This window comes from Brassica napus, chromosome C8 (genome assembly GCF_020379485.1).
Source record: "Brassica napus cultivar Da-Ae chromosome C8, Da-Ae, whole genome shotgun sequence".
In the NCBI taxonomy this organism is placed as follows: domain Eukaryota; kingdom Viridiplantae; phylum Streptophyta; class Magnoliopsida; order Brassicales; family Brassicaceae; genus Brassica; species Brassica napus.
In genome coordinates this window covers 47,985,399-48,009,808 of record NC_063451.1, presented here as the reverse complement: position 1 = coordinate 48,009,808, position 24,410 = coordinate 47,985,399, and the positions used below count along the sequence as shown (strand labels likewise).

General features: G+C 37.6%; 6 protein-coding genes across 16 annotated transcripts; 5 read left to right on the top strand and 1 right to left on the bottom strand.

The window, feature by feature from the left end:
* Window positions 1–195: 195 nt before the first annotated feature.
* Window positions 196–3,303, top strand: LOC106419805 (transcription factor PIF3). Its single transcript, XM_013860639.3, has 7 exons — window positions 196–497; window positions 777–886; window positions 954–1,731; window positions 1,814–1,921; window positions 2,389–2,454; window positions 2,561–2,626; window positions 2,691–3,303. Exons 2-7 carry the CDS (start codon window positions 828–830, stop codon window positions 3,087–3,089), a joined length of 1,476 nt encoding a protein of 491 aa, XP_013716093.3. The 5' UTR covers window positions 196–497; window positions 777–827; the 3' UTR covers window positions 3,090–3,303.
* Window positions 3,304–7,503: 4,200 nt separating this feature from the next.
* LOC106417934 (transcription factor MYB61-like) lies at window positions 7,504–9,146 on the top strand. Of its 4 annotated transcripts, XM_022707985.2 has the most exons (5): window positions 7,506–7,844; window positions 7,939–8,068; window positions 8,206–8,419; window positions 8,507–8,673; window positions 8,742–9,146. In XM_022707985.2, coding segments are annotated over exons 1-5 (645 nt in total). In that variant the 5' UTR covers window positions 7,506–7,711; the 3' UTR covers window positions 8,743–9,146. The 4 variants fall into 4 exon arrangements, with proteins under 4 accessions (XP_022563704.2, XP_022563706.2, XP_013714099.2 ...); XM_022707983.2 differs by having other exon boundaries at window positions 7,504–7,844; window positions 8,507–9,146; XM_022707984.2 differs by having other exon boundaries at window positions 7,508–7,844; window positions 8,206–8,673; window positions 8,742–8,883.
* Window positions 9,147–11,342: 2,196 nt separating this feature from the next.
* On the top strand, window positions 11,343–12,451 carry LOC106417704 (germin-like protein subfamily 2 member 1). The gene is made up of 2 exons (XM_013858476.3): window positions 11,343–11,580; window positions 11,643–12,451. Exons 1-2 carry the CDS (start codon window positions 11,475–11,477, stop codon window positions 12,185–12,187), a joined length of 651 nt encoding a protein of 216 aa, XP_013713930.1. The 5' UTR covers window positions 11,343–11,474; the 3' UTR covers window positions 12,188–12,451.
* Window positions 12,452–13,106: 655 nt separating this feature from the next.
* On the bottom strand, window positions 13,107–18,411 carry LOC106417700 (phytochrome A). 8 transcript variants are annotated; one of them, XM_048765410.1, is made up of 7 exons: window positions 18,077–18,409; window positions 17,865–17,953; window positions 17,716–17,775; window positions 17,505–17,605; window positions 15,250–17,315; window positions 13,632–14,745; window positions 13,107–13,553 (listed from the first exon to the last, which is right to left on the bottom strand). In XM_048765410.1, the coding sequence occupies exons 5-7, from the start codon at window positions 17,303–17,305 to the stop codon at window positions 13,352–13,354; spliced, it is 3,372 nt and encodes a 1,123-aa protein (XP_048621367.1). In that variant the 5' UTR covers window positions 17,306–17,315; window positions 17,505–17,605; window positions 17,716–17,775; window positions 17,865–17,953; window positions 18,077–18,409; the 3' UTR covers window positions 13,107–13,351. The 8 variants fall into 8 exon arrangements, with proteins under 8 accessions (XP_048621367.1, XP_013713926.1, XP_022563810.1 ...); XM_013858472.3 differs by having other exon boundaries at window positions 17,865–18,409; XM_022708089.2 differs by having other exon boundaries at window positions 17,505–17,775.
* Window positions 18,412–19,314: 903 nt separating this feature from the next.
* LOC106417705 (60S ribosomal protein L21-1-like) lies at window positions 19,315–20,205 on the top strand. Its single transcript, XM_013858478.2, has 2 exons — window positions 19,315–19,602; window positions 19,837–20,205. The coding sequence occupies exons 1-2, from the start codon at window positions 19,366–19,368 to the stop codon at window positions 20,092–20,094; spliced, it is 495 nt and encodes a 164-aa protein (XP_013713932.1). The 5' UTR covers window positions 19,315–19,365; the 3' UTR covers window positions 20,095–20,205.
* A 233-nt stretch (window positions 20,206–20,438) lies between these two features.
* On the top strand, window positions 20,439–24,124 carry LOC106417703 (probable serine/threonine-protein kinase At1g09600). The gene is made up of 7 exons (XM_013858475.3): window positions 20,439–21,233; window positions 21,375–21,659; window positions 22,137–22,682; window positions 22,767–22,867; window positions 22,962–23,049; window positions 23,316–23,699; window positions 23,799–24,124. Exons 1-7 carry the CDS (start codon window positions 20,739–20,741, stop codon window positions 23,976–23,978), a joined length of 2,079 nt encoding a protein of 692 aa, XP_013713929.1. The 5' UTR covers window positions 20,439–20,738; the 3' UTR covers window positions 23,979–24,124.
* The last annotated feature ends 286 nt before the right edge of the window (window positions 24,125–24,410 follow it).

Genomic DNA, 24,410 nt, shown 5'->3' with positions numbered 1-24,410 from the left:
TATATATATAATTTTCATATATTCAAAGTAGCCAACACAAAGTTTAACTAGATTTCTCATTTTGCAATAACATCCTATAAAATAAATATATTCGTTAATAAAAAGGAGAAAAAATAGTGGAAAAGAAAGAAAAAAGAAAAATATGGAGAAGAGTAAAAGGTAGTGCGAAGCTTAAAAGTTGAATGTTCGAGAGAGAAGCGTCTCAGAGACTGTGAAAATCAAATCAAAATCCTCTGTTACAGTGCGTGCGACGATTTGGTCCCCCCTCTCCTCTCCTCTCCTCCCCTCTCTATCTCTCTCTCTCCGTCTTGTGCGTCAATTTGTCTTCTCTCTCTCTCTCTCTCCGCGTACTCTACTTTCTTCAGATTACTACTACTCCCCCTCTCTGCCGCCTTCTTCTCCTCCTCTGTTCTCGTCCATTCACACTTTCCATTTAGTGCTTCAAGGATCTCACTTTCTCTTTCGTTTTCTTCGATTGCTACTACCCTTTTTATCAGGTCAGCGTCTACAATAGATTTCAAATTATAGACTGTTCTGTTTCTGGGTTTTTACGGGTCTCTGTTTCGATTCAGGGAACAGAGCGAAAGATTTGATTTTTATTTGTTTCAGAGCTTATTAATGAATCGTTCTTCACTCTGATTATTAAACAATTGGTTTAATAGACTAATTAATCATTGGCATTAATTTTAATAATATGAATCAATCTCTCTGTTATTTTTACATTTGATTATTGACAGAGACATCGTTTTCTTTTTCTATTTCTTTTTTTTTTTCAGACATTACAAAGTGAAAAAGAGACTCTGTTTCTGTCTGTAAGCAGCAGCACCATGCCTCTGTTTGAGCTTTTCAGGCTCTCCAAAGCTGCTCAAGACAATAACACTTCTCCGTGAGTTCATTTCTCTCTTTGTAACTGCTCTGTTTCAAAGTTCATCACTTTGAATGTTTGATAACAGACCTGTAGATGAAGTTGTTGAGCTTGTTTGGGAGAACGGTCAGGTTTCAACTCAAAGCAGATCAAAGAACATTCCTCCACCACATCAAGGAACCTCTTCTAGGCCTAGAGAGATCGGAAACGCCTCAAAGACGACGGTGATGGACGAGATCCCTATGCCAGTACCTTCTCTGATGACGGGTTTGAGTCAAGACGATGACTTTGTCCCATGGCTGAATCATCATCATCAATCCTTAGATGGATACTGCTCTGACTTCTTACAAGAGGAGGACATGGCGTTGTTTCAGAGAAGAAACAATGGCAATGAATCAGCTCCTCCTCCTCCTGCTGCTGCTTCTTCCTCTCAGTATAACGGCTTTCAATCACATTCTCTCTATGGAACTGATAGAGCTAGAGAACCGTTAGTAACCACAAGCAACAAGCCTGGTTTGATCAACTTTTCGCACTTCTTGCGACCTGCCACTTTGGGGAAGAGTACTAATAACAACGCTGATAGATCTAAAGAGAAGAGTCCTCAAAGCCCACCTAAAGTGTTTCAGACCAAAGTTCTTGGAGCTAAAGAGGTTCTCAACGATTCTGTTGCCTCTGCTATGGCTAAGGATAGCCAAAAGGCTTGCCTAGTTTCAGAAGATTCCGGTAGAAAAGAGCAGGAGAGTGAGAAGGCTGTTGTGTGTTCTTCTGTTGGGTCTGGTAATAGTCTTGATGGTCCATCTGAAAGTCCTTCGCTTTCTGTTAAAAGAAAGCATTCGGATGTTCAAGATATTGACTGTCATAGTGAAGTAAGTTTAAACTCGTTATCATTTGAAAATCTTGCTTATTCTCTTTGTGGCTTGATTGTTGTTCTTGGATGTTGTTGAGCAGGATGTTGAAGGAGAATCAGGAGATGGAAGAAAAGAAGCAGCTCCATCAAGAACAGGCACTGGTTCAAAGAGAAGCAGGTCGGCGGAAGTACATAATCTGTCTGAAAGGGTGAGTGAGTGAATTCTCTCCAAAGTAGGCATGAGGTTTCGGTTTATTCGGTATTTTCGGTTTATTCAGTTCATCCACAGTCCCACCGAAATGAACCGAAAATTTGGTTCGATTTTCGGTTAATCTTGGTTTTAAATTTTATTTCCGAAATGATTTTTTGGTTTTTGGTTTGAAATTGATATAATTTTTCTTACAAAAATCGGATATTTTTGGTTAAATTTGGTTATTTCGGTTAGTTTGGTTTGGTTAATTTAGGATATTTTGGTTATTTTTTGGTTTTTTGGAAAATTGAAAACCAAACCAAACCGAAAACCGCATCATTCTTCAAAACCTTACCGAACTAAACCGAATTCAAACATAACTGAACCAAAAAACCAAAAAATTTGGTTCGGTTTAGACAAAATCCGCAGGCCTACTCAAAGGGTTTATTGTTCTATTTCTCAACTCACACTGTTCTTGATTTTCAGAGACGGCGTGATAGGATTAACGAGAAGATGCGTGCTCTTCAAGAACTCATACCAAACTGCAACAAGGTCTCCTTTTATATATACTTTGTCACTCGATTATGTATTTATGAAATGATGAGCAATGCTCTTCAAGATATTCACCAACTCGAAAGCTTTGTATGGTAATAAAAAGGTGGACAAAGCTTCAATGCTAGATGAAGCAATCGAATATCTCAAGTCACTTCAACTTCAAGTACAGGTAACACTTGCTACACTAAAATTAATAAAATAAATATCATACTAACTAATAATCTCAACTTCAGATCATGTCAATGGCTTCTGGTTACTACATGCCACCGGTTATGTTCCCACCGGGTATGGGCCATTACCCGGCTGCTGCAGCAGCAATGGCAATGGGTATGGGAATGCCTTATGCAATGGGCTTACCTGATATGAGCCGTGCCGGTCCCTCGGTTAACCACGGACCACAGTTCCAGGTGCAGGGGATGCAACAACCAGTGGGGATGGCGATTCCACGTGTTTCTGGTGGTGGTTTCTTCACGGGTTCTTCTTCAACGATGGAGATGAATAAGAGTGACAATGGTTCGACTAGAGACTTATCAGGTGGTACAAAAGATGAAACGACGACAGAGAACAACAATGGCTTGAGACCTATAAAGAGAAAACAGACGTCTTCTGATCAGTTTTGTGGATCGTCGTGACATAAAACACAAACCTAAGGACTGATACATTTATATATTATCAATAGCATTCAAACAAATCGACTCTAAAACCCATAAATAAATAAGACTAAATCATGTTCTTCAATAATCAAGGAGCTTTTTGTTGCTTCGGTTCTCTATAATTTTCTTTTTGTAAATAGAAAGACCTCGGATTGAAAATTATCTTATAATGCAGAATCTTCTGTTGGTAGTATATGTTGTAAATTTCTAGTGATTAAATAATACTATTTAATTTGAATATGCTTACACCAATATATTTTATTTCGAATAAGGAAAATGAAATAAACTACGATGTAGCTTGAGTTTTTTTTGGTAAAATGTAGCATGAGTTTCACTACAGCTTATGGTTTAACGAGTGTCATGAGCTTTTCAGCACATTGCTTTGAAGACCAATGCGTTCACAAAGAAGTTGTCAACTTCTTCTCTCTTAGATGTTTCTGTCTTATCCTTCTATTTATAGCAAATACATAGAGATGTCTATATAACACAGTCAGCATATCAGACTCTTACTAGTATTAAAAATGAATATAAATAACTTTCCCACCTATGACTCTGTCAGACTTGGTCAGACTATCTGTCACCTATCTTTATCTTTTTCAAGCTTAGCGTAAACTAGAGTACAGTGCAATAAATCGAGTATCTAGCTGTGCACCTTCACGGAAGGTGTTTGCACCAAATAAATATTTATGATACGATAATAATATATATATACAAGGAATGTTTTTTTTGTATGAGAACAGCTCATATGTTCTCTCATATGTGTATTTTTGGTTTCAATGGAGTAATAAATAATACAGTAGTTATAATACATAGTTACAACGTAGAAGTTATTGTTCAAAAAAAAACGTAGAACTTCTATTCTAGTGCATGAAGGTCAACCATGCAAACTATTCGATCCTTCCCCACCAAAACAAGGGTTCGTTAAATAAGAAAAAAAAGGTTCTTCTCTATATAATATTACATTTTAAATTTATTTATTTACATCGCTGCTTATTATATATTAATATTAATATGCACCAGAATAAATATTCAATATATTATACTAAAATTACCTCTATGATAAAATAATGGGCTAAATTTAATTATCTTGTCGAAATGTTGATTTCAAAATTATTGAAATGTTATTGTTCTAAGATTATTTGCATATAGGTGATCATAATTGAAACACGTATAAACCTTTAAAAAACACTCAAATACTGAAAACGAATCAAACATTTAGTGTACTGAAATTAAATCTACAATTATTGGTTTAAGACAGCTTCCTGTTGAGTATAAGATATATGCATCGTCAACGTTACTATTTCAAAAGGAATAGATTAGTCTGAAAACCTGAAACAACGAATAAAGATGCATGCTCCTAATCAAATGTAAAAAAATCAACATACGCCTAAAAATCTGAAATCATATGTGCTTTGCGCATAATGCAAGGGCTGCGGCGGATATATGCATGATTGTTTCTTTTTTTTTTTTTTGAACACCGCATGCTTGTCTCTTATAATCATGATGATGATCAAATGATGGTTATTAATCATGCATGATCCTAATCGAATATGTTCCTTTTTTAAGGGATACTAATATAATACATAGTGAAGCTAACATAATGTTTTATTGTCGATGATATACTGCAAGAATGTGTTGATTGGTATTAGTCTTTTTTCGTTGTCCGGTTAATTATGCTATTACAAATTATGAGAAACATTGCATAGACGATATTACAGCCGACAATTTTACCTACCTTAGTCCTATGAGATCCATTCCTGACGGTACTCCTTGCGCCATACTGAAGATCTCTTGTAAGCATTTTTTCTATTTTTTGCGTAATTCGCTTTATCTGGGAATTGAGACTCATACCTCTTCCTGTAGAAATTGCGCTGTCTGGGATTCGAACTTCAAACTTGATATAGAAGCTTTTAAACCTTGACCACTAGGTCACAGTGCACACTTGGATTTAGTCAATTAGACTATTAATTTATTGAGTATGATTTAAAAGAAACTCTCTGCAATTGCAAGTCTTTCCATATATTATTGGCGTCTCTTGTAATCACTTATTTGGTGAATTATTTAATTTGAAGTATCTTTTGACAGCTTTGGTTTGAGATATTCTACAATAAATCCACTAGTCCATTTATTTAATCGTGTTTGATTATGAGAATTTCGCGTCGGTTTTGCTTATTTTTAGTGCACCCTGCATGAACAATGGCATCAAACAATATATTCCCCCGTTAAAGGCTTCATAATATAGTAGATGAAAAAAAATTTACATTAGTTGAAATTAGAAATATTAAAGTTAGATAAGACTATAGAGTGAAATATAGAGTAAAGTTTTGTGTACCATTGGAGATGCTCTAATGATTCATACTACTGATTAGCAAACCTTTATAGTTTATCAAACAAGATTTAAATTAAGTTACATAAACTAGTTAAGAATTGGCTTTTAGTATTGAGTATTTACACTTAGTTTCAATCGTCTCTGTTATTTATAAAATCTACACATGAACCCAAAAGCGGGTTGTCTGTAAGCGAGACCGGTAGCTAGGAGGCCTTACATATATTGTATAATACAGCTCTGTAAATACACCATATGAAAATATCAAGAATCAAGAAGATAAATAACTTTAACATCACGACGTTGAAAATTAAAAATAAGAAATCATGTTTACGTATAGTCTTTTATTGTTGTACACGATATTTTTAGGATTGGGTCCCGATAAACAAATGGATAAACGGCAAGAGTCTAACGAGTGGCCGTCTCTAGATAACGTAAGAAAGCTACAAAAATTCAACATGTGAGTATCTGCGGGAAAGTTTGGGTACGTGGGCAAAGAATATACCCCCTCTAGGCCTCTGTTATGACTGATTTTAAGGCAAAAGAGGGAGTAAAATGCCAAAGAGAAGTGAGTCAATTAAAAATGCATAAAGCAAACAAAAGAGACACTTAATTATTCTTATTCATCTGCAAAAGAAACCGTGTTTTTAAAGCTAAATTTCTAAATTTCGTTATATAGCTATTTAATTCCATTTAATCATTTCTGGAAACATTAACCAATTATGTCAATTTCTTGCTGGTTATAAACCTTTCCCATTATTTCCGTTAATTGATGCATTCATTTTCACAAAGATTTAGTCCTAATTTAGCATTTGCTTTTAAATAATTTTAATTCATTGCAGAAGTCTTTCACGAAGACAACAAACAACTCTTATTTGTCTTCATTCTTATCTACACACCATCTAATGGGTTACTTTAATTATTCCATTCTCATTGTAAATAATTTTTCTGTAACCTTCTACTGCTGTAGTAAATTGTAGTTTTGGTCTATGCATGTGGTTTACCTTTGTTGAGAGAGCAGCTGATTACTCTGGGTTCACAAAAAAGGTTAATAAATTGATTTTTTCGCATGAAGATATTGAGAATCACTTTCAAAAACTCACATATCTTAAACACAGCCTATGAGTGTAGCTAACATAATTTTTTAGGCATATATGATATATCATCACCAACGAGTGCCATACCGATCCTTCTCACATACTGAAAACGTTTTTGGAGCACACATCGCTCCAAAGTCACTGCGACTTTGATAAAAGTTTGTAATATCCATGCCATCTTCATATGGAATTCACATTCGCATCAATTATAATCCATTAATTAAAAAATTTGTTGACTTGCCATGAATATTACCACGAATTGTTTTTAGATTTTTGTTCACACTCTAACAAATACTATTATTTTATAAGAAATAAATCACGGATATTGAAAGTTACTCTCGTCAACTAATTGATGGAATATTTAAAAGTTCTATTTTAAATACTCATTCCGTCATTTACATTACTGTAGATATAGATTTCTACCAGAAAAGGTTTTTGTAAACCAAAAACTTATATGGATATTAAAAGAAAGAAACTCTTAAAAGATCATGAAAAATCTCCAGTACTACTTTCATGAATTTTTATTTTTTAAACTCTAAAATAGTTGCTTAGGTCACGCTGTTTTTAGCTGCGTAGAGTGGAGTAGTTCCTAAAATCTTCGGGGACAGGTTGAACATGAATGATCATGTCTCCACTACTTAACTCACACTTTACCATCAATTTTAACTCTAAAAGAAAATACTTTTCTTGGGATTGATTGAAATTAATGTCGATCATACTTTAATTACTGCATTTGATATGACGAGTGTATGATGATGATCAGAGTGATGTAAATGTCAAAAAAAACTATTTGAACTTTCTTTGCCATTAGTGTAAGTCAATCTGACGTGGACCAATCAAAATTGTTCAACAATGCACATAACTTTAACAAAACTTCTAGAGAGAGAGATAGAGGCAAATTAAAAAGAACAAAAAAAAATCAGCAAACCATTTAATAAACCATTTTGTTTATAAAACTTTCTTAGTCCTATTAATACTCTCTTTATATTGAGATCTGTTACTTCATTTTCTCCATCTTTCTCTTCTCTTTCCCCTCAGATTCCATTTACCTTCAAAAGTTTCATTTACATTCTCTCAGCTCAAAAACATTTTTGCTTCCAATACTTAAAAGAAAAAAACAGAGCTTTCTTCTCTTTTATTGTTACTTTTAGCTCAGCATTACAGCTTTAATAAACAAAATGGGGAGACATTCTGGCTGTTACAAACAAAAGCTGAGAAAAGGGCTTTGGTCTCCCGATGAAGACGAGAAGCTTCTCAACCACATCACCCATCACGGTCATGGCTGCTGGAGCTCTGTTCCTAAACATGCCGGTAACATTTCCAAGAGAAAAAAAAAAAAAACATAATCTAAAAAGAAGCTACTTTTTTTTTGTAATAACAAATCTGATTCTTCTACTATATACAGGTTTGCAGAGATGTGGTAAAAGTTGCAGATTGAGATGGATCAATTACTTGAGACCTGATTTAAAGAGAGGAGCTTTCTCCCAAGACGAAGAGAATCTCATCGTCGAGCTACATGCAGTCCTTGGAAACAGGTAATAACTCATAATAAATAATAATTCTGTAAAAGAAAGATCATAGAAAACAGAGGATAAAGTTTATCTCTTTAGGGTTCCTTTGTTTCTATCTCTGCTCTGTTTTTTTACTCTGTTCTGTCTTTTTTTATTATCAGATGGTCACAGATTGCTGCTAAACTTCCGGGAAGAACCGACAACGAGATCAAGAATCTATGGAACTCGAATATAAAGAAGAAGCTGAAACAAAGAGGCATTGATCCAAACACACACAAACCCATCTCCGTACTTGACAGAGACAAGCCAACAACAAGCAGCAACGACCACATGTCTCTTAGTTCCTCCTCTGCGACTAACCAAGACTTCTTCCACGTAAGGCCATCTGATTTCTCCGACTACTTCAACTCCAACCTCGGACTCTCCGTTGATTCTTCCCTCTGCTCCATGTTTCCGGTGCAGTTTAGCACCGGAAACGTGGTTGGTTCTGTGTTTCAGACACACTCGTGTGTTAAGCCTTCGATTAGTCTTCCTCCGGACAACAGTTCGAGTACTGATCAGGCAGCACCTAACTGGGAGTTTCAGACAAACAACACTTCGAGTTTCACCGACAACGGCGGTTTCACATGGTCAGTCTCAAATCTTTATCCTTCTCTAGTCAGACCTAATCATAACTTCGAGGATTTGAAATGGTCAGAGTATGTGAACACACCGATCTCTCTACCGGTCTTCGTCAAATCAGAGGCAGATTACTTAGCCAATGTATCGAGCTTGGCAGATCCTTGGAGCCAAAGCCAGAACGAGAGTTTGAACACACCTGAAGCTAGTGACGTGTTCTGCAAGGACCTTCAGCCAATGGCCGTCTCTTTTGGTCAGTCCCTTTAGGTTTTATTTTTCTTAACTCTTTAACAGATGTAATAAAGCGAAAACATATACAATACATACGTACATATAGTGGATTTAAGTGTCTTTATTTCTATTTTAAATGTGTTTCATACGTCAAATATTATTCTTTCTTTTGCAAATCTTTCACTTTCATACTATGTACTTTTTATTTGGCTATAAAGATTATGATGTATATAGTATTATCGATGGTTCCAAAGGTCAGTCTTTGCAATTAATCTGTTGAACAATAACGATGAACGTAATAAATCAGTTTCTTTCTGTTTCCGTGAACGAGTTGTGATCCAGAGATGCACCCTTCACCATTTTTTCAGACCTGTAAATAATTACAAGACAAAAGGAAAACATAAAATTAAAGCAAATCTGATAAATACATTACAAGCCTTAACAAGAAGTGACACTTTTTTCAAAAAAAATTGATCTAGGTTTCTGAATTCAATATTTTTGTTGTTAAAAGAACATAGCTTCGAGGATTTGACTTTGATAAACATGAAGGAAGAGATGGGATGATTTCATATTATTATTATCCTAATGTCAATTGATTTACTTTATATCAAAACTATTGTTTAATTAAGATTTCAATCCGAAACAGCCACTTTTAAATATTATAAATAACCTAACGCAATAACTTGACCGGTAAAATAAAAAATGTTCAATGTTTGTTTTGACATTAAAATTCAAAGACGATATTAGTATATTTTTAAAATAATAAGAAATTGGTTTGTCAAACACATTATTCTAATTTCGACATTATACAAATGAAAGGAAAAGATATTTAGAACTTGTTTGGCATATGAAAAAGTCAATCATCTCAGTTCAAAGTCAATCTTATTTACCGACCAACAGATTATCGTAATATGCATTTGCATTATAATAAAGTTTAGTGGAACGCAAGAGACAAAGGTGCATGTGAACCGAATAATTGGTTCTACATTGAACCAATCATTGTGTTAGTTCTGATTGGAGTATCTTATGTTGAGGATGATTAACTAACATAAACATTTGTCGCGGTTTGCTAACAATTAATAAACATATCTATTGTGCCCAAAAGAAATGGAGAAACAATGTCATGAAATCTTTGCATTCTTTTCTTCTATCCTATGATTTATTTACATGTACCTATACAATATTTTAGTTTTCTTACAACATATTAAAATCAATAATACTTTAAAAGATGTAAATGAATTCCACTAAATCTTATTGCTATCACAGATTTATTTTCTGTTTTTTTTTTCTTGCTTACTTATTTTAATATGCTAGGGTTACAACTGAAAGCTGCATGCAGAACGTAGAAATGTTGATCCATGCATGAAACTTCATTGGTTGAGAAAATGATGCAAGTTTGGGATGTTGAGTTACTGCACAAATATAAGTCTTGGACTCGATCAGAATGAGGATAAAGAATGTTGGTAGTAGTCACATATACGTAAGCTAGATGAAATTCCTCAGATTTTCATATTAACTGTTAATTACTGCATAATCAAGGTGAAAATCATCTTTAATTCCATTCATATCTGTTTCAGAAACTAAACAGATGAGAATCTAAATCCTAATTAATTTTTTTAACAAATAAATAAATTAGGATAAAGAGATAATAACCTGTAGGAACGTGATGGAGAGCGATTCCAGAGAAATAGATGACTCGCAGGACGTCAAGAGGGACGTCTGTTAGTATGCCAATGGCAATGATGGTGAGAGGACCCATGTAGCCTAAATTAATCACAGCACTTTTTATACACGGACCGATAAAACGAACATCGACGCCAGCGGGAACCGGACACCTGTTGATGTCCCCGAAGACCAATGTTGGAGCTTTAGCCTGAGCATCCGTAGGCGCCTTTGAGTTCATCATCATCGCAGTTAGGCCTTTAGTAAAAAAAAATCATATTCTGAATAGATTTTCTTATTGAACATGGTCACCATTATTACAACGTTTATACACACAACTAATTTGATCCATGAATAAAATTTATAACTTAAATGGAAACTATCCTATAATAAGAAAAAAATGCTATTGATTTATCCTTTTCACAGTAGGATCTGTTAATCTAGAAAGTTACCGACCGATCACCACCTATACAACCTTTCAGAGGTTGACAAATTTTTGTATTACAACGTAGCCTATTAGCTGTTATCTTTACAAACGGGCCGGAAATGGGCTTGAAAATAAAACTTTGTTCCGAGACAGCAAACGGTGCCGTTTACGTTCTAAACAATCTAAACAATCTGATGTTTGTGCAAAATCAAGGTTTTAAACTTTTAATAATAACAAAAACGGTTAAAAGTAAGACAAAAACATTTAACATGATTAGGTGAAGTCATTAAATATACATACCGTGTAATACCAAAACAGGTGTAGAGTCATTATTTTCAACAGCACAGACCTGATATATGCGTCTAGTATACGTTGACCTTTGACTTTTATTTTTTATTTTGACAAGGTCATTCATGTTTCCTTGCTTTTAAAGCATCATCTCTCTCCGTCTTCAATCTCTCTCATCACCATCAATCAAGAATCAAAAAATTCATGGCTTCACCAACTCCATTCCTCTCCATCTTCCTCTTCTTCCTCATTACAGTCTCCGCAGATCCCGACATGCTCCAAGACCTCTGCGTCGCTGATCTCTCCTCCGGTAATAAAAACTTTATTCATCTCTCATTTTCCATTTTATTTATCTTTCTTTAAAACTTTCAGGAATCAAAGTCAACGGCTTCCCTTGCAAAGACGCAGCTAACGTCACGTCCCTCGACTTCTTCTCACAAGCACTAGCGAATCCAGGTCTCACCAACAACACATTCGGTGCCTTAGTCACAGGAGCCAACGTAATGAACCTGCCAGGACTCAACACACTCGGTGTCTCCCTCTCTCGCATCGACTACGCGCCAGGTGGTTCAAACCCGCCTCACACTCACCCACGTGCCACCGAAGTCGTCTACGTCCTCCAAGGAACACTCGACGTTGGGTTTCTCACGACCGCGAACAAGCTCATCTCTCAGTCTCTCAAGAAAGGTGACGTATTTGCTTTCCCCAAAGGACTTGTTCACTTCCAGAAGAACAACGGTGACGTTCCTGCCTCTGTCATTGCTGCTTTTAATAGTCAGCTTCCTGGAACTCAGTCTCTTGGTGCTACTTTGTTCGGCTCTACGCCTCCTGTTCCTGATGAGATCTTGGCTCAAGCCTTTCAGACGTCTTCAGGAACTGTTAAACACATTAAAACTAGGTTCCAACCCAAGAAATGATGATCTTCTTCTCCAAATTCATTACATGTTTTTTTTTTTCCCCGGTTCTGTTTTAATTTATGTTGTGCAGTGAAACCAATAACTGATCTTTGTTTGTGCATTTTTGAGTTCCATTGTCACATTTACGATCTACTGTTGTGAACAAACGCGAAATCAGCTTTGAAGAAAGCTAATCAACATAATAGTAAAACACTCAGGCAAATACCTGTTTAGAGTTTGTATGTTGATTATATGAATGAATAATTAACAATCTACATTCGTATTTATACTGGCCTCAAAATTTAATATTCATTTTCTCTTTAGGAAAACATCTGTATCCCACTAAAACTATTTTTTTTCTAATCGTAAAAGGCATGCCGGCCAAGTCCAAATGTGGTATTTTACTCATGCACAAATATTTAAGTTACTTCAAAAATCAACATCTTCTGTGCATGGTCCGAATTTATTTTTTTGATTTCTAGTTGACTAGAAACAGCCAAACAGGTAAAGCTGATGTTAGTTGATCTTATTAAAAAACTTCCAACTATAATATGAAAGCAGGTAAGCTACTTATCTGGCCCTTTATATCAACCTGAGAGTCTCTCACATATGGACCTAATAAAACTGATTTGATTAATTGATAAGATCAAAAGTTTTATACTTCCTCCCATGTGGTGCTTTCAAATCTAAGTGCATTTCCATATGGCCAGCTAGTTAGATTCGTGTAGAATGCCAGCTAGCTAGATTCCTGTAGAATGTACAATTCTGTCTGCATCTTTATGGAGTTAAGCTAAAGCCAACTGTTTAAAACAAATGATTCTTGCAACATACTGAAGGAAATGGTCATACATTACCTCTAAACTCTAGCCTGTTGCATTAACTTGAGGCATAGACTCAGAGATGATATCAGTAGAGACATTCCTTGAATGGTTTCTGTAACTTTTGATCACCACTGACTATAAATTACCTCAATAATCATACATCATTTTTTGAATAATACATCATGAAACCAAAACACTTCACAGGAGATTAGATATACATCCATATTTACAGCTTAAGATAACAGAAGATGTAAATGGATGGATATTTCATCGTTATTGAAAACAAAAGCAATAAGGAAAGTTACAAACAAAGAGAATGACCATCATATCAATCCACAACACACCCTTTTTCTCTTTTGGGTGACTATTTGCTTGCTGCAGCGAGTTCTGCAGTGATAATGAAACTAGACTTCCCAGCTTCTCTCAAGTACTGAACATCTCCATTCATCAGCTTCACCAGTTTCCTGCTAACCATCAAGCTTAACCCTTCCTCCGACACATCTTCCTCACTCCCAAACATTTGGTGTAGCAAAAACTCTGGTAACCCAGCTCCGGTATGCGTTATCCTGTTTTCATCAACACAACAATCTCCTCAATGCACACATTCTAATAACATCATATTATGTAATTCATTAATATTTTACCTGATCTCTAAATAAGCAAGATGCACTGATCTCCCAAGCTGATCTTTCCTCAAGGAAGCTGTGACAGTTAGCTGACGTCCGGATGGTGTAAAGTTAACAGCCATCAACATGATATCTGCAAGAACTTGTTGAAGCCTAATACTATCTCCATACAGAGTTTCAGACATTACTTCTTCCTTTGTTTCATTAGTTACGCAAACGTTCTTTCCGTTGCTATTCATCATTACTTGACTTGTGGAAGCAGTCAGCACTTCGTTTAAGGTGAACTCTTTCATTTCAAGATCCAAGCATCCTTCAATGATGCTTTCAAGATCAGAATCATTAAGAATCTTGCTGAGTTGCTTCTCACACAAACCGCTAGTTTGCAAGATCCTTCTCTGCTCAGGACCTAACTCAGTCCCCTCCATCATCTTCCTTGCAAACATGATCCCAGACAACGGATTCCGAATCTCTCTTTTTATATAAGCCAAAGCCTTTAGTCTCTTCAGCGCAGTACGCTCAGCTAGACGCTGCACGTGAAGCGCTTGCTGCAGCTCATAACTAGCAAGTTGCAAGAAACAGAACACCCCAGTCACCGGACCTTCCCTGTCAAGCTTCTTACTCACACACAGCAAACACTCCACATACTTCCCACCACTCGTAAAAAAACCAAACGGCACTTTCTCAGCTTCCTGACTTGTCACCACAGCATTGTTCAGCACAATCCCAAGGTTCACAAACGCTTCTTGATTCTTGAGACGACAGCACGACTTCTTTTGAGTTCCAAAGACTTCTCCCAACAGCATCTTCTCCACCACCTCCTCACGCTTCAAGCCGGTTAGCTTTGACATTGCTGGATTCCACTCCGTGCACCACCCGGACTCGTCGGTTCCGAATATGGGCGGGATCAGAGGGTTTGGGTTTTGGATGATGGCCTTGTAGTCACCTTCGATACGAGTGAACTTGTCCATCACGGTCTTCTGTGCGGTGAGATCATGGGCTACGAAACATACACCAACCACGTTTTCGTGGAGGTCTTTGCTTGCGCATGCGTTTACAACTAAACTTATTGGTCCAGCATCCGTTCTTGACAGATGTGTCTTGATCTCAAACTGAACATTCTGCTCCTCAGTTCCTACATATATATACAACCGAAGTTTATCAGCATTTTGAGGGAGAAAAAGGAAAATAAAACACCAAACAGTGTCAAATAGTTGAAACTAGACATGCCGGTTCTGTTAGTTCGGTTCAACATAAATATTACAAATTAATCCAAAATAAAGTTTGTTTCGGTATTTTGTTAGTTCGGTTTTCGAAAATCCTATATACGTTTTTGATTTCGGTTAGATTTTGGTTTAGTTTTGTTAAAATTTCAGATAATTCGGTTTGAAATTTATTTAGTTCGGTTAGTTTGGTTCGGTTTTTGTAGTATGGTCTGGGTATATATTTTAAAAAAGAAGAAAACCGAAGTAACCGGTTGGCGAACAAAACTATTTTTTATGGAAAACCTACTGAATAGAATCAAACTTCTAACCAAACTAACCAAAATTAGGTTCGGTTCGGCAGCTTTGGTTCAAAATACCAGGCGAGTTGAAATATTCTTAGCAAAACTCAGTGCAAGTAAAGGAAGAGAAGTTACCTTCTAATGCATTCTCTAACATCCTCTGAACGATATCCACCGAAGAATCTTCAACAAGTGTGAGGAGATGCTTCCCAATCGCTTCATCAACAGGAAGACCAGTCAGCTCAGCAATCTTCGTGTTCCAACCATTAACCAACCCATCAGAATCAACCGCCAATATAGGCACAGTAGCAGTCTCAATCAAACGAACCATCTCACTAGTCACAGCTTCTAGTTCTTGTATACCGTCAATCTTCAGATCATTAAGCTTCGAGTGAATAATATTCGTATTCACATCGGTAGCTTCACCATCCTTGAAAGCATTCCTCAGAATAAGCTGCAATGAATGTATAGCATCCATCTCATAGTCCTTCCAAGGCAAACTCCTCGTCTTAACCACTTCAAGAAAGGCCTTGAACGATGACCTCGGGTGCATTCTCCTCGCGTCATCTCTATCATCTGGATCATGCTTCGCACCTCCCCATCTCACTTCACCAGCTGTATGAGAACGGAACCAGAAAATCATGTCTTTGGAAGATATCCTCACCGCCGCCATTCCGCATACTGAATCCCCAAGAGCCAAAGCTCCTGGGAACCCAGCGTCATGCAAGCTATCAGTGCTTAGACCGGTTGAATCAGCGTGGTGTTCACACAACCAAAAAGCTATCTCTTGTAGATGAAACTCGCTTGGAGTTTTTCCAAGCTTCCATACTTTTTCTTTATACAAAAGAGCTGCTCCGTCGCATTTCACAAGGTCCATTATATTGGGACTCTGAGAGACAATCCCCAGAGGAGCATCGCGCATCAGCATATCGCATAAGAGCGTCTGCGTGCGGAGAATGTTCTTCTCCACGATCTGGTTCTCCAGCTCCACCTCTTTGTTAACGTGTATCGCAAACACTTGAGCTAGAAACTCGCAGGCGTACCTGAGAGGAAACGGGACAAACCTCGGAGTTGTGTTGTGACAAACCACCAAACCCCATAGCCTCTTTCTCTTTTGAGGCGTAGTAGTAGCTTCTCCATCTTCTTCCTCGTTAACTACAACCGCCATAACAAGAGATGCAATAGAATCCATATTGGCCATGTACTGCAAATGGCAGGTGTGCGGCGCTCTAAGGGTAGAGCCGCACAAGGTGAGATCAAAGGATAGCTTCTCGTCTTGAAGCACCTTCACATGTTTTGCGTTGCAGTCAACGATCATCCGAACTTTGTTCTTCATAAAAAGAAACCGAGCCGCTTGAGGGATATCAGTGGCTGGATAATGCAGACCAAGATAAGGCTCAAGACCGGGTTTCGTCACCTCGGAGACAACTTCGCCGTGATCATCCTCATGAAACTTATAAGCCATCACTCTGTCGTATCCAGTGAGCTCAAAAACCTCTTGAACCATCGTATCGCAAAGCCTCTCCATGCTGCCGCTAGGCAAAGACTGCAGCCTAGTGATCGCTTTCGCAGCTAGTTTGTAAGATTGCAACGCACCAGCAGCCGTCATGGGAACTTCGTAAGGCTTCACCGGTTCAAAGTCGACTATAATGCTCCCTGTGACCCTATGCACAATCGCGTAAAACGGCTTCGCGGAAGTCCTGCAGTGGACTAGAATGGGATTCAGAAGAGAGACGTCTCCGAATCCAAGAGCCTTCTGCAGCGCAGAGGCGCTAGGAGCAGTGAAGAGGCTCCTTATATCCGTCCCAACGCCTAGAACAGAGTTCTCGCCGACGCTGGGGACCGCGTGACTAGCCATAGTCAAGAGCTCAGGGGCGTTTTCGCTGTACGCGATGACTTTGAAGGTCTTGTCATCCAAGGCGAGCAAACAGCCGAAGGGCTGGATCAGCTTTCCCTTTTGTATGTGATGGAGATATGTCGTGGTCACCTTGTCGGACCTCGGCGGCTGGTTGTTCTCCACAGCTGGGGTGGTTACACGCACTGAGGTTGAGTAATCAAAGGAACTGCCTCCTGACTCCTCGAAGTCAGCATGGAGCTTTGCGTCAACGGTGGTCTGTGCAATGATCCTAGCGCTGTGTCTTGATCGCCTTGAGGAGCCCTCAGAGGACTGAGTTGGCCTAGAGCCTGACATGTTTTTTTGCCTGACACCAGAGACAAGACAACAAAAACTAAATTGCAAGTAAAAGTTAAAAACAAAACATTCATACCTCTCTAAGTATATGATACTAACAATGACGAGGATCTTAATTAATTTGCCTATCAATATTCAAATACAGCTACATATATAATAGAATAGATAGGTTAATTCTTATGAGAATTTATAGCTATACCTTTAGGAAAGGAGCGATAAAGTCCCACCAGCGAAAGCAACTTCGAGAGTGAAGAACGCTAATAGATAGAGACTGTTGGGATGCTTCTTGTTATAAATGGTCTTATAAAAACAAACACACACATCAAAAGCCAGATCAAAAGAGACCTCTCTGTTTTCAGAAAACAGATTCTTTTTTTTTTTTTTAGATAATTAACTTAAAAGGTACTGACAAGTTTAAGAAACTAAGACGGGGAAAAAAGCTAGGGTGAGAGTCCAGCTTCTGACAAGCACTAAGAATAAAAACAATAGAAGAAAGATTCGATATTTATATGTAAAATCAAGAAAAGTAAGAGACCATGATGAGAACTTGTCTACTCACACTCTTTAGAGGTCTTTCTTCTAAAGCTTGACCTCGATGACCGCCTCTCAACTTGTGCTGCTGTCTCTCTTCTCTATTATTTGTGCTCCCTAGCACAGACGACGACGATGAATGGGACCACTTATATACGTACGCACATGTATTGGATGAGTATGGGGCACTCTGTTTTATATTTTTAAATGGGAAATCATTTTAAAAAAAAAGAAGCTCACTTTGGAGAAAGGACGAATCTCACACATAAATCAAGAACAAGGTCGGCTTCGTCGGTAACATTTTTCTCGCCAAAACAGAACGGTGGCCCAAGAAATATGAAAATAGGAAGGAAAAAAAAAACTCTTTTTCTCTCTAATTTTCTGGAGTTAAATCCATTTAAACTGATTTATTTGTATACAGAGGTAACTATCACTGTGGAAGTGGGAAGAACAAATTGAAGATGATCTCAATCTGGTCAAAGAGAATCATCCAAAGGATAAGATGAAAATTAGAAAAAAAATATCAATAAGAAGACAAAAGTAGTTTTAATGAAGGCAATGACCAGAAGTGGAAAGTGGAGTTAGGTTGGAAGACGTTAGACGACAACGCTAGTGTTATGGTCTTCACGATTTTTTGTACTTTGGAGTTGCCTCTCTGGCTGGGATGATCCACATTAAAATAATGGACCATTCCAAATTTGTATTCATTGTTTTGTTTTAGAGTTTCACAGTGATACATGAGTAACATGATGGTTAGTAGTGTTAACTCCAATTTTTATTTTGTTTTCCTTTAATAGAATGATAAAATACTTTTGGAAGTGATATAGTTTGAAATGTTAGTTTTTTTAGTCGACTTTGCTATTACTTCTGTAAATGTGATAGGTTATTAAAACAATACCAGTACTGACATGATTAGCTGTATCCGAGTAGATATGCTTATTACTAAACATGATTAAAGTAAGATTTTGCTTAGATTTAACAATATAAATAATCACTAAACATGATTTAGTGTCATATAACAGTTTATGTCTGCCAACTTGTTTATATTTAAAACAAAAGGAGCTTAACAAATCTATAAAAGTCTCAAAAGAATTGCCAAATAATAAAAGTGTAAATGACAACTATATACAGAATTGGTTAATGTCATCAAAGCCCCATGGGACCCTTCTCTATGCCTTCCACAAGAAAGAAAGAGAAAAAAAAATCTTTTAGTGCAAATTTGCTAACAAATTTTCCTTGCAGCTTACATTGTTTAGGTTTATAGTTTTGTATGGTTACTTGGTTTAATTTGAACCTTATGTTAGTTTGGGGCTAAAATACATAAATTCTACAGAAAAAAGTTAGTTAATTAACGGTTTAAACAGTTAAGCCCAAATCTATGACTAGGAGAACAAACAAATAGGCCCAAGTCTTCAGACAAGGCCCGTTAAAGAAACCCTAAAGACAAAAAGACATATAAATAAGCTGTCTTTCTCATTTCGTAAGTTCGGCGGCTTCTAGCTTTTCTTCATTTGTTCGCTCGGGAAAAAATGCCGGCGGGACATGGAGTTCGTGCTCGAACGAGGGATCTGTTCGCGAGGGGGTTCAGGAAGAAGGGTACAATTCCATTGTCCACGTACCTCAGGACCTTCAAGGTCGGCGAATACGTCGATGTTAAAGTGAATGGCGCCATCCACAAGGGTATGCCTCACAAGTTCTACCACGGTCGTACTGGTCGTGTCTGGAACGTTACCAAACGTGCTGTTGGTGTCGAAGTCAACAAACAGGTCTGATGGATGATGTCTCGTCTCTTATGTTTACATTATTATATGTAAATGTTACTACGCTGCGTCAATCTTATTGTTAGATTAAGATTTGAGCTTAATTAGATTAGTGACAGTTAACCATAAAACTCGTCTTTGTTTTTCTATTGGTCTATGTTTGGTCTTATGTAGTAGTGAATCTCTTGGTGGATAACGTGGATGACTAAATTAAATGTTTGGTGGTTGTGTGTGTTTTAGATTGGAAACAGGATCATAAAGAAGAGGCTTCATGTGCGTGTGGAGCATGTGCAGCAGTCTAGATGTGCGGAAGAGTTCAAACTGAGGATAAAGAAGAACGATGAGCTCAAAGCTGCAGCCAAAGCTAGAGGCGAGACAATAAGCACCAAGAGGCAGCCTAAAGGACCCAAACCAGGATTCATGGTCGAAGGTATGACCTTGGAGACTGTCACTCCTATCCCCTACGACGTCGTCAACGACCTCAAGGGAGGCTATTAGTTCTTTTCTACTTTCTTTCCTGTTCTTGCTGTGTGTGTTTGGAACTCTGCATTTGTAGCCACTTGAACCAAGAATATGATTTATATGAGAATTTTGGAGTCCAGATTTTCATTTTGTGTGGAATTGTTTTAATTATAATTCAATTTTGTTTATCCAACCAAGTAGCCTAAACTTGTGTTTATGAGAATAATAGTTGACCAGTATGAATATCATCTGAGGAGAGATACAGTTGTAGACCGGCTGCTTGTTTGTATTGTAGCTTTTGGTTATTCTGTTTGCTCAATGAGTTTCCTAAAATAGATACAGAGAAAGAAACCTCTTTACCTAAATCCTCTTATAGGCTATTTCTGGAACCACTCATATTCCAACCTCTCTCTCTCCACATTATTGTTTCTACGTTTTTGCAGTTCTGTTAGATCTTCAAAACCTTCTCTTCCTCATTCTTCTAGGGTTTTCCTTACATTTGTTCTTAGGATTTACGCACTTGGTAGCAATTCCAAAGGCACATCTGATCCATAAAGCTTCAAGCCTTGCTCCCTTGGTTATGGAAGAAATTGATATTCAATAATAGAAAAAAAAGAAGCATAGGGAGGCTAATCAAACCATACAGTTTCCTGGTTCCGATCAGGAAACTGTGGAGAATTATGGGCTGCAAATTCTCCAAGGGAATACGAGCAAATGATAGCATCAGCAACCAGAACATTGACAACAACAACATTGTGAAGGAGAGAAGAAGCAAGCCTAAAAAAACCTCAAAGAAGAAGAAAAAGCCTGCTTCATCCAGCATAGTCAATGTAGGATCCGAGGAAACTCAAGGCTTTATCAATGCCAGCAACAGCAAGGAAGAAGCCACCTTGAAGCTCCTAATACCCATTGATGCCAAGAATCCAACCCCCATATCATCTAATGAAGAGGGTGAGAATAAGATGGTGAATATTGAAAGAAAATCTTCCAGGTCTGTCTTCCAGAGACGTGAGGCATTGCAACAACCTAGGATGACTAGAATAAGCAGTGTTAGTAATGGAGAAAGAGGTGCTCAGGTTATGGCTGGTTGGCCTTCTTGGTTAGCATCTGTTGCTGGAGAAGCTATCAATGGATGGATTCCACGCAAGCCAGATTCTTTCGAAAAGTTGGAGAAGGTTAGTTATTTTGTTTATTTATATATTTGAGATCAATGTTCAAGAAGTCGCTAGGTTTAGGCGCCCTATAGAGAATTATTGTTTATGCTGTTGCCTAGCCCATTTTTTGAACCTTGATTGACATTGTTGGTTTACTGGTAGATTGGACAAGGGACATATAGCAGTGTGTACAAAGCCAGGGACCTAGAGACAAACCAAATAGTTGCACTGAAGAAAGTGCGGTTTGCTAATATGGATCCTGACAGTGTTCGGTTCATGGCAAGAGAAATCATCATCCTTAGAAGGCTTGACCATCCCAACGTTATGAAGCTTGAGGGTTTGATCACTTCCAGGGTATCAGGGAGTATGTATCTTATATTTGAATATATGGAACATGATCTCTCAGGCCTTGCTTCAACACCTGGTGTTAAGTTCTCTGAGCCACAGGTATTGTTCTATTATATGTGGTTTAGTGCAGGTCGGTTCGGGTTATTCGAGTTGAGGTGTTTAGGAATCTGACATTTTAGGATTCGGGTCGGTTTCTATTTCTTTTAGTAAAATCCGAAGGGAATCAAATTAGAAATAGCTCAGATTTGGTTTAAAGCCAAAAACGAAAAAACCCCAAAAACTCGAGTTAAATCCAAAAAATAAAAAATAAAAAATATTCGGGCAATTTGGATTTTTGAATATTTTTATTTATAAATTATGTATATACAAAAAAAATTAAAAAAAAAATATTTTTTATATTTTGAATATTCGGTTATTTGTTCGGTTTTCGGTTCAGTTTTTTGGTTTCTCGTGTTTAGAAGAATAGGAACTGTCGGATTTTTGTAAATTTCGGTCCAGTTTCTGTTTTTGGGTTACAGATAATATGCCCAAGACTAACGTGGTGGGTTTTTATCTAAAACATTGTGTGTTTGGCAGATTAAATGCTATATGAAACAGTTGCTACATGGTCTTGAACACTGTCACAGCCGAAGTGTATTGCACCGTGACATCAAAGGCTCGAATCTTCTCCTCGACCAAAACAACAATCTCAAAATTGGAGATTTCGGTCTTGCCAACTTTTACGGCCCCCATCAGAAGCAGCCTCTCACTAGCCGTGTTGTAACTTTGTGGTACCGTCCACCTGAACTCTTGCTAGGGTCAACAGACTACGGCATTACTGTGGACATGTGGAGCACAGGATGCATTCTAGCAGAACTATTTAATGGGAAGCCTATCATGCCTGGAAGAACTGAGGTAGAACAACTACACAAGATCTTCAAACTCTGTGGCTCACCTTCTGAAGACTATTGGAAAAGATCTAAACTTCCAGATGCGACCATTTTTAAACCTCAGCATCCTTACAAGAGGTGTGTAGCCGAGACGTTTAAGAGTCTTCCTTCTTCAGCTTTGGCACTAGTTGAGGTTCTTCTAGCTGTTGAGCCAGATGTCCGTGGAACCACGGCTATTGCCCTTCAAAGCGAGGTACAAGCTATGATTAGGATTATATTATTGCAAGTCTTTTTCCTTCTTGTCTCACACTATGTTCTTGTTTCGTTCTTTTATCAGTTCTTTACCACAGAGCCTTTTGCAAGCGAGCCATCAAGTTTACCAAAGTACCAACCGAGAAAGGAAAGTGATGTGAAGCTTCGAGAGGAGGAAGCAAGACGGTAAGATTCAGATTCTACTAGTATCATAGTGTTAACATAAAAAGGTTCTTCTATAACCAACACTGACACACCTCAATTTTCTCTTATTAATCAGAAAGAAAGGCACAAGCAGTAAACAGAATGAGTCAAAACAAGTATCAAGAGAATCTAAAGCCAATGGCGAGTTACTACCATCAATACAAGTATGTATGGTTCTCTCATAATAGACATACTGTTGTTTATTGTCAGTGTTCTAAAATCGCTCTAGGCGTTGCCTAGGCACTCCTCGGATCTAAATGAAACAATTTTTAGACCGGTTTTGAAATAAAAAAAAATTGGTTGTAGGCGTTCAAAAATCGGTTTAAACTCGTCTAAACAATAATCGTCTATAAGGCCGCCTAGCGAATTTTTACAATATAGTTTATAGTCATGTAATCTTATCTTTTGGTTTATTTTCTTGTTTAAAAAGAAACCTCAAGGGCAGAGTAGCCAGACAGGATTGAGTGAAAAGCTCAATACTAATGAAGATGCAGCACTGAAGAGTGGAACCACAGAAAACGGATACACGAGGTATGGTCTGTCCTCTGTTAATAGAAGTGGAGAGAATGTCATGATGGGTTCGAGTCGGTCACCAAGAAAAGAACTGAGGACACAACGTTCTTTTGTTCAACGTGGAGCACCACAATTATCAAAGTTCTCAAACTCAGTAGCTGCTAGAGATGCATCACATTTCTCTGTAGCAAATCCACGGTGGCTTGAAGATAGTTATAATAATAACAAAGGGGATGGTGACTGGTCTCAACGTCTGCTGGTTAAACCAAAATATTCTACAAAAGACAAAGAATCCATACGAGTAAGCAGAACATCTTGATTCTTGACCATTATTGTGTGTTTTGCTTTGCTTGGGAAGAAAGAAACTCTGTGGGCTAATCATAGTATTTGTTATCTTTAGGGTCACGGTGAGAAGATTGAGAGAATGAACTACTCAGGGCCATTGGTTTCTAATGGAGGAAACTTGGATGATATGTTGAAAGAGCATGAAAGACTGATTCAGTTAGCTGTTCGAAAAGCTCGGGATAAGAAGACGAACAGGGACGATAACGGACTGACTCAAGCATGTCTTGCAGTATAGAAAAGACGGTCGATCTTCGGTGAGGTCTTGTGTAAAGTCGAAAGATTAAATCCTGTAATTTATTTATTTTTTTAACCTATTCTAACGGTACTACCGACTTGTACTCAAACCCATCATTTGCCAAGTAGTATCTATCCTTCCCTTCATGTCTAAGCATAAACCCAACTTGACCATTTATTTCAGTAGCATACTTCTACAACAATATAGAAAAAGGTCGAAACTTTTAAAGAACCCAAGTTCTTGAATTCGAATCAGATAATGAGTAGATCAGCTCAAGATTCTCCTAATTTATTTTCTTGCGGCTTTCATTCTCTCCATCACGAAACGCTTACATCTTCACAGGAACACCAGACTCCAGAAGAGACAAGATCAGGGGGTTGCGCTGGTGCCTTTAATAAGCTACCACGCTCCTTCGCTCAAGCCCTGATTCAT

Bases quoted from the DNA above. Each gene is read 5' to 3' on its own strand.
- LOC106417704 (XM_013858476.3), top strand. From the start codon at position 11,475: ATGGCTTCACCAACTCCATTCCTCTCCATCTTCCTCTTCTTCCTCATT. The intron at 11,581-11,642 runs GTAATAAAAACT...TAAAACTTTCAG, and splicing joins CGTCGCTGATCTCTCCTCCG to GAATCAAAGTCAACGGCTTC.
- LOC106417700 (XM_048765411.1), bottom strand. From the start codon at position 17,305: ATGTCAGGCTCTAGGCCAACTCAGTCCTCTGAGGGCTCCTCAAGGCGA. The intron at 14,746-15,249 runs GTAACTTCTCTT...ATATATATGTAG, and splicing joins GTTAGAGAATGCATTAGAAG to GAACTGAGGAGCAGAATGTT. The intron at 13,554-13,631 runs GTAAAATATTAA...TGATGAAAACAG, and splicing joins CTTGCTTATTTAGAGATCAG to GATAACGCATACCGGAGCTG.
- LOC106417934 (XM_013858645.3), top strand. From the start codon at position 7,712: ATGGGGAGACATTCTGGCTGTTACAAACAAAAGCTGAGAAAAGGGCTT. The intron at 7,845-7,938 runs GTAACATTTCCA...TACTATATACAG, and splicing joins CTCTGTTCCTAAACATGCCG to GTTTGCAGAGATGTGGTAAA. The intron at 8,069-8,205 runs GTAATAACTCAT...TTTTATTATCAG, and splicing joins CATGCAGTCCTTGGAAACAG to ATGGTCACAGATTGCTGCTA.
- LOC106417705 (XM_013858478.2), top strand. From the start codon at position 19,366: ATGCCGGCGGGACATGGAGTTCGTGCTCGAACGAGGGATCTGTTCGCG. The intron at 19,603-19,836 runs GTCTGATGGATG...TGTGTGTTTTAG, and splicing joins GTGTCGAAGTCAACAAACAG to ATTGGAAACAGGATCATAAA.
- LOC106417703 (XM_013858475.3), top strand. From the start codon at position 20,739: ATGGGCTGCAAATTCTCCAAGGGAATACGAGCAAATGATAGCATCAGC. The intron at 22,868-22,961 runs GTAAGATTCAGA...CTTATTAATCAG, and splicing joins CGAGAGGAGGAAGCAAGACG to AAAGAAAGGCACAAGCAGTA. The intron at 23,050-23,315 runs GTATGTATGGTT...TTGTTTAAAAAG, and splicing joins AGTTACTACCATCAATACAA to AAACCTCAAGGGCAGAGTAG.
- LOC106419805 (XM_013860639.3), top strand. From the start codon at position 828: ATGCCTCTGTTTGAGCTTTTCAGGCTCTCCAAAGCTGCTCAAGACAAT. The intron at 887-953 runs GTGAGTTCATTT...GTTTGATAACAG, and splicing joins CAAGACAATAACACTTCTCC to ACCTGTAGATGAAGTTGTTG. The intron at 2,627-2,690 runs GTAACACTTGCT...TCTCAACTTCAG, and splicing joins CACTTCAACTTCAAGTACAG to ATCATGTCAATGGCTTCTGG.